Source organism: Lissotriton vulgaris, chromosome 6 (assembly GCF_964263255.1).
Source record: "Lissotriton vulgaris chromosome 6, aLisVul1.2, whole genome shotgun sequence".
Taxonomy (NCBI): domain Eukaryota; kingdom Metazoa; phylum Chordata; class Amphibia; order Caudata; family Salamandridae; genus Lissotriton; species Lissotriton vulgaris.
The window spans coordinates 1,450,454,433-1,450,466,917 of record NC_141694.1 but is presented as its reverse complement, the minus strand read 5'-3'; the positions used below and the strand labels follow the sequence as shown (position 1 = coordinate 1,450,466,917).

General features: G+C 44.2%; 1 protein-coding gene across 1 annotated transcript in view; it reads right to left on the bottom strand.

Annotated features, from left to right (window-relative positions):
• The window catches only part of IFNGR1 (interferon gamma receptor 1), a 176,070-nt gene that overhangs the window by 62,237 nt on the left and 101,348 nt on the right, over positions 1-12,485 (bottom strand). Inside the window, exons 2-3 of the mRNA XM_086927580.1 lie at positions 11,691-11,805; positions 7,164-7,336 (exon numbers count right to left, since the gene is read on the bottom strand). Of these exons, the coding sequence (XP_086783706.1) occupies positions 7,164-7,336; positions 11,691-11,805 (288 nt within the window). The remainder of the gene's footprint in view (positions 1-7,163; positions 7,337-11,690; positions 11,806-12,485) is intronic.

Here is a 12,485-nt window from a genome sequence, read left to right as displayed (position 1 = left end):
AGAATAAACATTAGAATTCTGATTTTATTGACCACCTAAGGGGTCCACTGGGCAGACTCCAAGTTCGGTAGGCCAACAGTCCTTCCTCTAGGGGTCTACTTGATTACTCTTCCCCAACCGCTCAGCTTTGTCTGACCCATCGAATCCCCTTCCAGTTCCCTGGACCTGCACCACACATTGCTGGAAACTAGCTGCAGTTATGCACACAGGAATCTACAACAAGACACAGGGCGATACGAGTGTCGTCTGTAGAACTGTAAGAGTGGAAGCACTGGGCCAAGATTAGGAAAGACAACATGGATGCTAAATAAACTGGCTGACTAGGGATGCTGCATTTTCTTTATATTTTGATGTGTTATGAGATGATGCCTAAAGACCACTCGATTAGTACACATATGTGATACATATAGGAGGTTGACTCAAACAGCAAAAGTGTTCCAGGAAGATGTCATGGTTGACAGAATTAACTGTCGCTAACAGATCATATAGAATCAGGCCTCGACACTCCCGCCATCTTAAATCACTCTGAGATGGCCAGGTACCGAAACCAGAGCAGACTCTGTCCCTATTTCTAGGCAAAAACCTACTAGTACTAGTACACGTACTGTACCGCACTATATTCAAGGTATGCCTTCAGCAGAATAAATACGGGAGTCTTGGTGATATTCGCTGCAGCAATTGGTAGTCTGATTGCCCAAAGTCTCCTCACCATTAGTCAGGAAAAATATATAGGTTTGTGATAGAGATTTCTGAAATATCCACGTGCCTCACATTGCAGCTCTCTATTGCTTCCCCTCCATAATGAATCTTGGCGTTTGTAGTCAGTCACTGATGGTTTACCTCTTCTGCACCTCCTGTGGTTCCCAGGATGCGGAGGTCCCTTTATGCACACCCCTGCTTTCACACCCCCATCAGGAGCGGCTCTGGGCTCATGGCGGCCCTGGGCAGGGAGCGTAGGTAGGGGGCACCGGAAGAGGAGGAACGCAGGCACAAAGGCCAATGAAGAGGGGGGGACCGGGGTCAGGGTCTTTGGAAGTGGAACAGAGCCGGAGGACGCCAAATCCCTGCCAGGGGCCGCCACGCAAAGATGTATCCATCCTCAGAGGATTCGTATATTAAGGATATATATTGGCGTGGCAGCCCCTGGGGGTTGGTGGCCCTGTGCAGGTGCGCAGCTTGCACATGTCAAAGGCCGCCCCTGCCCCCATCACCCAATGGAAGTGTGATAGTGTGAAAAGACAGGTTTATACCCAGGTTGTTGTCCAAACAAATACTGGATGAAGAAATGTAAGGAAGGCAAGAGACACTGCCAATAAGATGAAGGTGCAGTGATATTTCACTAGCATACAAAAATGAAAATGTTTAGTGGTGAACAGTAAAGAAGGCATGGAATATGCACAAGCTGGAAGAACGACCACGGAGATGAAGAAAAAAAAGGAGAATTAAGGTCATTGGATTCTACTGGCAGGTGGAGCAACCCCGGACCAAAAAAATGTGGGCATTCACCCCTAAACGGTTACAATCAATAAAGGGCTGAGATAATGGATTCGTAATGGTACCAAAGATGCGCTAGATTTGCTAAACATTACTAAAAGATTATTGTTCCTTGTTAATTAAAGATCTATTGACAAACACAGGGAACTCGATACATAACATTACTATTTGAATGTAGCAGATAGGCATTAGTGTCAAACATGAAGAGGAGGCCAAGCATTCACTTTTTAGCTTTTGAATACCTAACTTCTGCGGTATGCACATGAAGGAAAGGTGAGGCATGAATTGGCATTAACAGAGCCCAGACATGGATGAACCAGAAGCCATCCCAACTGTTGTATAGGAAAACTCCCAGGGATATTTAGCCACGGATTTAAAAGATTTCTGCTCAAAAGCAAAATGAAAGGCAATGATCTACCGCACATTGCTCACCTTGTAAGTAACCCCAGGAGTCAGACTGAATCCGGAAAATTCAAAGCACTACCCTCATACACCAGTAGGTGGTGGTGTGTGATTCCATGTCAACGCCATTCTGCTCTGGAAGTGACAAACTGACCCACATAAAGGCACCACCCATGCGCAGACATCAGTATATTTCATTAATCCCTCTGCCCCTCAGATGGGGAACCAACGGAGCAATTGAAAAACCGGGGTGCACCAATGCTCACGTAGCCACATGACATATTTAGGACAGATACTCCTGTGCCAATGCAGTGGGAGCAGACATGGCGGAGTGCGCCACAGACCTTCTGTGTGCTGCTTCTTCTCGGCCAATTTGTAGCAGATCTTGATGTAGAGGGCTACGATTGTGAGATGGTGCACTTATGCACTGCTTTGCCCTTTTTTGCACCAGTGCACCACACAAATAGCTGATCGTTCACCCAATGTTCCTTGTGAAAATGTAAAACCGGAGTGCTCTCTATTGGTCCAGACAATGGAGTCTCTCTTCCTCTTTCGAAGGATGAAGAGGAGCAAAGTAGGCTGTAAGAGTGAAGGCATGCCCGACGCGGTAAGGGGTCACCGTCTTCGGCAGGAATACTGCTTGATTTCTTAACACCAGTTTCTCTGGGGAAAATTTTGAAGTAAGGAGGCTGGACTGAGAGGGTATGCCAATGTATCACCACCACAAAGACTGTTTTTATGGTGAAGGGGTGCAAAAAACAACTGTGCACAGGTTCAAAACGAGTACACATCAGGAAGGTGTTGGTGAAAACACATGCTGCAAACCTTTTAGTAAATGCATCACAACCCAATACTTGAACAACAACAGTTGGTCCGGCAATCTGAACAAGGCCGAAAAAGTCAGCAAGCAACCTTTAACTCTGCCCAGAGCAAAGCCTTGCTGGGCCAGAAGCGCACACCCCATCTACATTTTTGCTTACAACAGGTCTATCTGCCGGATTTCACACCATGCCACAAACTTGACCCAGGGCCCTGCATAAACAGATTTCAAGGAAGAGCGCCTGGCCACTAGGATGACATCAACAACCTTGGGAGGGAGACCACAAGAACCCAATTAATGTTGCTTATTCGCCATGCGTGGAGGTACACATGGAGCAGGCACGGGAGCAAGACTCTGCCCTGCTACTGTGACCGCAAATCCTACTGCAGTAGAAGCCTGATCAGAGGGTAGATTCTCAGGCCGAGAAGTTCCATTTATCACACCGTCCTGGCCCAATCCGGTGCCTTTAGGGTAACTTGGGTCCTGTGGTTACTAAACTTTATAACACAAGGCAGGAGATGCAGCAGTGGGAAGGCATACAGTATTCCAGTTCTCAAATCTATGCAGAATGTGTTTCAGAAAGAGTCTTCTTGGAAACTCAAGTGCACAGGACCTTAGGCCCTGCTTATTGAAGTACAAAATGGCAGTAGTATGGTCTGTGCGTACCTTTACTTGCCACCTTGTTATAGTTGTCAAAAAGGCCGTCAGTGCCTAGCAAATCGCCACAACTTCAACAAAGTTGATATTGAAATATGGAGACCAGAGTCCTCTGATCTCCACCTCTCCCAGATGGTCTTACTAACCCAGTAGCAATAAATAAGTCACCACAATCCACTATGGGTGAGATATGGAGAGGAGTCTACTCAAGTCCAATTGTGATTGAACAGCTATCATTGCAGATCTTTTTTAGTGTTCTCCGATACCTGGATAGAATCAAATAGGTTCCCTTAGTGCTCCATTCACTGAAACTTCGGATACTACTTTAAAGCTTGCACAAGTCATCTGGCATGATCGGTGAACAGGATGCAAGAAGTTAATAGGCTCAGAAGCCTAAGAGCCGCTCTCAAGGGGACCAATGACAGAGGTCACGACATCGAGATCACAGACCTAATGTTTTGGACTAGAGTCAGGTGTAACTTCAACAGGTTGATAGAGAAGCCAAACGATGTCAAAAGTTTTGCCAGCATCTGGAGGTGGTCCGTGACCGACTTTGCCAAACCCACTCCCAACAACGAGTTGTTGAGGAAGGGCACTAGTTAGTCAGAAAGGGTGCATGGCAAGCTAAAAATGCATGTGACATACCTTATAATGCAGACCGGGTCTGTGGGCCTGCAGGAACGGGATGTAAAAATAAGCATCCTTCAGGTCCAACACCACCACCCAGGCTCCGGATTCAGGCCAGAAAGAACCTGGTCCAAAGCGAGCATCTTAAATTTGTCTTTTTGTAAGAAGGCATTGAGAGACGAAGGTCTACAATAGGACAGAGGCCTCTGCCCTTCTTTGGCATAAGGGAGTAACTGGAATAGCAACCAGTCCCCACTTCAGATGCAAGAACTCACACTCATCTGGCCAAAAGAGCCTACTTTTCCCGGCATATGACAGACGGGATGACTTCCAAGACACATTGCATTGTAGGTGGCAAGTGAGTTGGCTTGAAAAGAAATAACAGGGTATGGCACCGTTGGACATCTTCAGTTTCCATTTGTTGGATGTGATATTTTTCCACCACTGCAGGAAGTGGCTGGTCCGACTACCACCGTCTGGCTGTGTGCTGCTAAAGGCGCACTAAAGAGGTTTGCACTTGTTGCTGCAGAGGCAGACGACTGGTTAAAATTATGTCCCTGATGGCCAGGAAATTTTTCACCCGATTTCCCCCCCTTACACCCCCCCCCCCACCCCCCCCCCCCAGCCTGGAAAGGGCTAAGAAGCATGCTGTGTAGATGGTGCGGGATGGTTCTGTCGAGACACCACGCACCTTGCCATATGGCAAAATTGTTGGGGAGGATTTCCAGCAGGGAGCTGAGAGGCCAAGAGAAAAGCCATTACTCAGCTCCCTTTAAAAGGTTAATGGGTGGAGTGTGCCTTTTTTGCCATAGAGATGGGAGTTGTAGATCGGCATGTCCATTAAAGATGCCTGGTTGTCCCTAGAGAAGCCTGTGGACGTCATCCAGCCATAGCGTTGAAGCACCAAACTAGTTCCCACAACCCTGCCTAGACAATCTGTGGTGCCTCGGCCCAAGCAGATGACAAATTTGGCTGCATTCCAACCATCTTGAATTGATTGGGCTAGTGAAGCCAGTGAGTTGTTTGGAACAGCAGGTAAAATTTCACCCACCATGGTTCAAAATGCATGGGTATAAAATTCCTGAAGACAGCTCGCACTGACTGACCTCAGGCTAAGGCTGGTTGAGGAGAACATACAACTACCAAAAGTATCCACTCATTTGACTTCTTATCAGGAGGAGCGTTTAGAAAAGTGCTCAGATTTACTTTACTTGTGGACACCTACCCCACCAAACTCTCAGATGACGGATGTGTAGTCAAACATTTTGGGTCGCCTGGAGCAACGGGTAACGGCAGATTTGTCTATTGACTAGGGGGTTAAAGCATGGTTTAGCCCATGTGCCCAACAGCTTGTTAGTAAGGGCTTGAATGAAGGGTAACATATGTGTTGTCGATACCTGGCCAGTCTGTAGAACCACTGTTAGGACGTTCTTCTTAAATTTCATAGTGGGGCGTCAAAGACCTCATCAGTGATTACTGTAGCCAAGGAAGTTGTCTCCAGTGTTGATGGTCTGGGATGGGGGAAAGCCTACTCAGTGTCGGGTGAGGTGTCTAGTCCCCTGGCATCTTGCAAAACCATACACCAGTCGTAAGGAGGGGTAAGTTCTTCCCCGCCCCCTCCACTGTCATCACCATATGGCTGGCTCTGATCAGAGTCCAAGCCAAAAATCAGGTGCAATGTATGTGCGTAGCCTCACAGTAGTGGAACTGTGTCGGAGTCTGATGGGTTCAGTATAGGATGTGGTATGTCAAGATCTGGATGTGGCTTTGTTGGGGTTGAGCCGAAGCCAGCTAGGAGGTGGAAAGTATTATAGCATGCAGGTCTTTCACTGCCATTGGTGCCGGTGTCTATGAGCAAGATTATTGCGTGGTGATCAGTGCTGATCCAGACAGCAGTACAGAACTCGAGGCAGATTCAAGGGGTTTAAACTGTACAAAGGGTGAAACCACATGTGGTAACCTATATAGAAGGCCCTCCATATCACTGGGGTCTGAAGGGGTTCCAGAGGGGTGTGCAGCTGCAAGGTTACTGTGCGCTCATGAACTTGAGATGCATAGAGACCAGAGATGGAATCGGCTCCTCTGTGCCACAGGGATAAGACCAGGAGGCAGAGTAAAGCCCTCCGGTCTTCTACGAAAAATGGTAGGTTGGAGACAAATCTGGCTTAGAATTTTTTTTTTATTTTCATATTACTGAAAACTTCGACAGCGAGAAAGATCTGCCTTGAGAACGACTTCCAGAGCGGGACTATGGTCGGGTTCGCAGTCTCAACTTTGACTTGAAGCAGGACTTGCCAGGAGGCTTCCGGTGCTTCACCTTGTAGAGCTTTGCCTCAGAATCCCGGATAGCTTTCAGGTTCATCTGAGTGCAGTCATTACAGGCTTTGGAGTTGTGCAACAAGCTCAAGCACCAAAGGCACACCTCATGGTGTTCTGTCACAGACATCTGTTTGCAACCTTCTCTACAAAGCTAAAACCCTGTAGTCTTAAGGGGTGACAACCCTTGCACACTGGAATAATTTGGAAGGGAATAGTCTATTCACAAGTGAAGAAAAAAAGAAGAGTGAAGTTCCAGTTCCGCATCTGAAGGCATCGGAAGAAGGGAATGGACTTCAGACTGTGGGGAGGTGCTAATAAGTGGCTTTTGGTATCACTTCCGGAGGGGTAAGGCGGTGACATGGAGCACGACCCCACCTACCGGCACAAAGAAACACTGCCTTAAATTTTCCGGATCCAGTCTGGCACTTAGAGATATTCACAAGGTGAAGAATCACAAGATGAGGAATTTGCAGTTAAGAAGTATCCATCAGAAATAAAAGATCGAGAAGTAGGAAATCTACATATTTCAAGCAAATCTGTCTCCAGGCTTTAGAGAAGGAAAAGGAATGCACAGTTCTATGTAAAGTCTGGACTGAGCAGTGAAATCATCAAATATAGTGGAGGTGTACATGTAAGAGCATTTAAGGGGGCAGGTACATAAAGCTTAGACTATTTCACACTAAACCTTTTTGTGCTCCTAGAGCTGCGAGTCAGTCCCCTGCCTTGGACACTAGGGATAGGCATTTAGAACTACATGAGTTAAATAAAAGACAAAAGAAGACTATTCACATGAATATTCGAAGGCACACCACTGAAAATCACATTCATAACTTTATCAACTTACCATGAAAGGGCAAAGAAAATGCTGCTGACTCTGCGTAGGGCGATTCTTCGGCTCCAACTATGGCTTTAACTCTACCCCAGTAGCTATCCTTTGGATTCTTCACATTTTTGGAAAGGTCGCAAAAGTGTTCAGAAATATTCCTGCAGGCCTTCACAACAGATGTTTTCCCACTTCTGCAATGTGCATACAAGAGGTTTAAGTAATGTACTTGTTAAATAATCTAAAGACTTGTTGATATGGCAAACGGAGAAAAGAAAAGTTCAATAATTAGGAGTTCTGTGTAACTTTCACGCAAAAAGATCTGACTTTGAGAAGCCAGAAGGAGCTGTGCGGCTCTTGCAACCAGAGAAATGTAGTGCGACAATCAGCATGTATTACAGTTACATTGGAATCGATTCTGCTTCTACTATGCTATTGATGGCAACGAATTCTGACGTTCTACATCTTACAAAATCCAAGTTAGTGGAACTACTTTTAGATTTAAATGTCTCGGTTTTCAATAGTGATCCATACATTTACAAGAAGATTCAGGTCCCGAGAATATGGCCGAGGTTCCCACTAATCTTGTTACAAAGGTTTATTAATGAAAAGGGATGAATTGGTCGGGTTAAAAGTTACATCTTTTTTATGAGTGGTCTGTTCAGTTCCAGATTTTTGGTAGACTGTACGATTTAAAGATATAATCTGGGCTCAGGTGCCTTGAAACATTGGAAATGCCATTACTGGCTCTGGAGGATGAGGTTACACAGCAGACGAATGGGGAAATGTGTGGCTATCATAATTAAAGCACCAACATTAGGTCTGTAATTCAAGTGCTTTATTGTTAGTCAGAGTTACAGAGAAACCAGCCAGGCGCAGCAGACCATCTCCAAATGTTATGCAGCTCTTTACCAGAATCATTGCATGTCATCATCAGAATTTTCTGATGCAAAATACAATATGACAGAGGTGCTAATTTTTACTGCCTTTTAAGGCCACCTTCAACACTACGCAATCATTCTAGAAATAAACTCTTTAGTAGTGTGTCAGCGGAGGTCCGAAGCTTGTTTCAAGTCCTCGACATTCAGAGTATTGCACACAAACATCCGCCACTATCTTCACTGCAGGGTTCTGCTTTCTCGCCTCTTAAATGTTTGTGTGTTGCCATTTTGTTTAATCTCATTATCCAATGTATGGAGTCATTTGAGGCACATACTTCCAAATCGAGAGATTCTTTGAGGATATTCTGAATTCAAATTGGAAAAACCTCTCTGTGTAGCATTCATTGTACGTTTCACTACCAACGGAGGTAGAAGTAAATGTAATACTTTTCTTTGGTTTACACACATATTAGATTTACAAAGAAGGAACAGTATATTACTCAGTCAAAACATGAGGGCCAGATGTAGGTGGTCGAAAATAGCCATTTACCGATCGGTAACGGCCGAATTCGGCCGTTACCGACCGGTAAATGGCCATTGACATGTAGGGGCCCTTAAATGTTGCATTTTCGGTAATTTTACCGAATCGGTAATTTTACCGAATCGGTAATTTTTCCGAAAATGCAAGATTGAAATGTGGGTAGCCAATTTTCCATTGGCACATGGCTTTCAGAATCGGTATTTTACCATGGAATACAAATCCATGGTAAAATACCGATTCCTGTGTACATGCACATCTGTGCATGTACACATGTGCCATGTGACAGACAGACGTGCCCTTAGGGCATGTCTGTGTGCCACATTGCACACATGCCCGTTTTGGGGGTGCTAGAGGGTGTCAAAGTGACACCCCCTGCACCCTTGACAAAAATCGGTATTTATACCGAATCGGTATTTGAATTCAATCCTATGGGCTTGAAGGCCCATAGGATTCAATAGCAAATACCGATTCGGTATTTACCGAATCGGTAAATATCGAATATTTAAGGAATCGGTAAAAAATCCAGATGTTGGTACCTACATCCCATTTACCGATTTTGAAATACCGAATCGGTAAAATTCGGTAATATTCGGTATTTCAAAATGGGTACATGTGATTTACCTACATCTGGCCCCAAGTCTGCTGCAATTACACCTCTATTAGTAAAGTTGGACTCTTGAAATGCGCTATATAATTTCATTGTGTAAGCTTCATTGACAGTACAGAAATGTTGTCACGTCAAACCAAAATGGAGGGATATATATTAGCTCCCTTGGAAAAGGAGAACCGCTTCTAAAAATGTCACTCAGATGTTTAACCCTTTTCATAACAGGGTTCCATAGCACCTGCATGAGTTGCTGGTCTAGTACTGCCTGGTAAAGTGTTTGAGATAAGCCAAAAATACAGGTGCTTAGCCTTAAAGGTCCAGGTTTGTAATGTGTCAAATGCTGTTGGATTGTCTGCCTCAGGATACAAGTGAAACTAATCAGTTCCTATGATTCAAAAGGCAAACTGGGCTAGGTCAGACACATGTTTTGTAAAGGACTTGGGGACAGGGAAGTTGGGCTGGGTGTGACCATGCTCCACTCTGTTCTCCTGTCTCAATAACTGAGATTCTAGTAAACAGTGCAAAGCGATTTGTTTGATAAAAATAAAAATAGATGAGCAATTATAAACACATTTAAGTACTCCATGACCTACATTTGCTACCAGCCCGGCGGTAGAGCTGCGGAACATAACTAGTCCCAGTAAACTCAGCTGCCATTCAAAGTCAACAACATTTGCGCTTTCCTTCAAAGAGTGCAAGAAACAACACTTTGGGGAAAATATGCTTCTATTTCAAATGACTCAATGCAAGTGCTCTGTAGAAAAGAAGTAAAACAAGCGTCATTACCCAAGGGGTGCCCTCTTGTAAACAGAAAAGGTTTTAAACATAACTCGGATGTGTACTGAGACTACAGATTTATCTGGGGTGGTCAGTTGTGCGCATGTTCTTAACACCTTTTATTCATTTTCTACTAAATAAGAAACAGTACAATACAATAAGCCAGTTTTCACGACAAAGCAGGCTATGAAACCTCACCAGAACAACACCTTTGACAAGGGAAACCCTGCAGTAGCGGCCGGCAACATTAAAATATGGTAGAGCAGGATGCCCACAAAACTTACCATATATATATTGCATTTATTGGCACACAGTCTTACGGATTTCTCTTCTCCCGGCGCTCTCCTCAGTGATGGGGGGCGGAAAGGAAGGACTTCCTCCCATTGCAAAGTGAAACCAACCCATTGAAGCTCCAGGATTGGTTGGAGCAAGCTAACCCAGCACTCATTTTGAGGATGGGTACCTGCGGCTGCAATCCCTCGGCTGTTTCTCAGCCCTGGGATTGCTAGCTCTTAAGTGTGCATGCCAGATTTACCAGCTGTAGATAGCCAGCCAATCTGACATGTGCATTGCTGGACTGAAGTAATAGTGCAATTGCACGAATCAGCCCAGCCCCCTGCTCCTGCGCTATAACAGCAGGAGCCAGCAAAACACAATAAGATGGTAATTATTACCATATTATTAATGTGTGTGCCTGCTGCGCTAGCAGCCGGCGGGCAAAGCGACTCCGCAATAACGGCGGAGCCATCGCCGATAACCTGTCTTCTCGCAACAACACATACAATAGGACTGACGCACTGTTTTGTGGGTTTACACCCTGAATATCAATCCCAGAATATCGCTCAAACAGAATATCTAGGACAGAATATTGAAAAAAAGTTAACAGGTAAATCTAGATTTTCTATACCTAACTTCAAACATATGTACCTATGCGGTACACATATCTTCAAGGTATGTGGATGTGAAGCAAGGAATAGGAAATCAATGCTTCCCTATGTGCACTTACCTTTCGATATTCGGTCCCTCTGTATTCTATCCTTAAAATTCTTATATTCAATTTTCTGGGGGTTGATATTCATTAGTACAATCGTTTTGAGGTCATTCAATTCACTACATAATCAATCAGTACATCAACAAATATACCACTGTGGTCACGTTGTGCAGAAATTGATTGGTAGACAGTTTTGCACCAAGACCAGTGCTAGTGTTGGCAACTTTCTTTTGAGCTTGTTCTCAATGAATACGGAGTCAACCAAAGCAGACTGGTCTTCGACTCAAGGAAACCACTTTACTCAGCGATTACTTCATTCTGTCATTGACTGATACCCAGAATTCGTAAACCTTCGGATATTGCCACATCCGGTGGAAACCTAACAGTGTGCATCAAAAAAGAATAGCACAGTGTGAGATGAATGAATATTTAAAAAACCTTCTGCCAAAAGTAGGCTTCTCCTAAAAAAATAATAACTCATCTGTTTTAACGTTCAGTGGCAAAATATCCTATTTTGAATTGTATGAAGAAAGTAACGTGCAGCGGTTTGAGAAAACACGGTCTTAGAAAAGAACACTACCAAAGGAAATGCCCTGATGTAGAATCCAGTCACACTGCACTGGTGTTCGTAGGGTCACAGGAGAGTGGGATGTTGTTCCAGGAAAAACATTTCACTCTAGCAAAAACACATTAAGCTCTCTTGCAGTCAGGTTGACAACTGACATACCACCATGCTAAAATTAATACTTACATATAATAACGGATTTCCACTGTAAAGCGTGGTGTAAATGAAGTGTCTTGGTAATCCCAGGAGAGTGTAGTATTAAAATTATAGGACGTCATCACCAAGTTTGTCGGGGGCGGTACTGAAAAAAAGAAGAAAAAAACACTGTATTAAAATCATGTCCAATCAGAATCTGTGTGCCTAAACAAATCGGGTTGACAAAAGGTACCAATCTTATAGCAGCCTCTTAATTTATCTTCAGAGTCTGCAACTTCAGATAAAGAAAAATAATCCTTAAAATGAATATCGGATTTAAGCATGAGGATATGGGCCTTTGTGGCAAAAGAGTCTTTAACCAAAAATCTACACTGAAATTAATGCCAGCGGGGGCACACCTAGAAAAAAAATAAGCAAACTGAAAACATCACTTAATTGGAATAAGTAATTTACCTGCAACACTAGTTTTACCATGTTAATTGCTTTCATAGGGTCAAAACTGTGTTTAACCCCTTCCACGCTCATGACGAGCTGGGCTCGTCATGGCGTAGCCTCCTCGCACACTGATGACGAGCCCAGCTCGTCATGTAAAGTGCACTTCATAAAATCCCAGCGTGCGAGCAGAATAACGCTAGCGCGCATGAGGTTAAGTAGTACTTTTTCAGGCAGGTCTCTAGAACACCTTAGAAAACTTTTTTTGTTTTTTAGCTTTATTTTCCAGTTTTATTGTACGATAAGAAATGAGTAATATCAATACGGTACATTGTCAGGCGCTTCGTCACATATCAATAACATACTGTAAGATGCAAACTTCGATATAAGGCA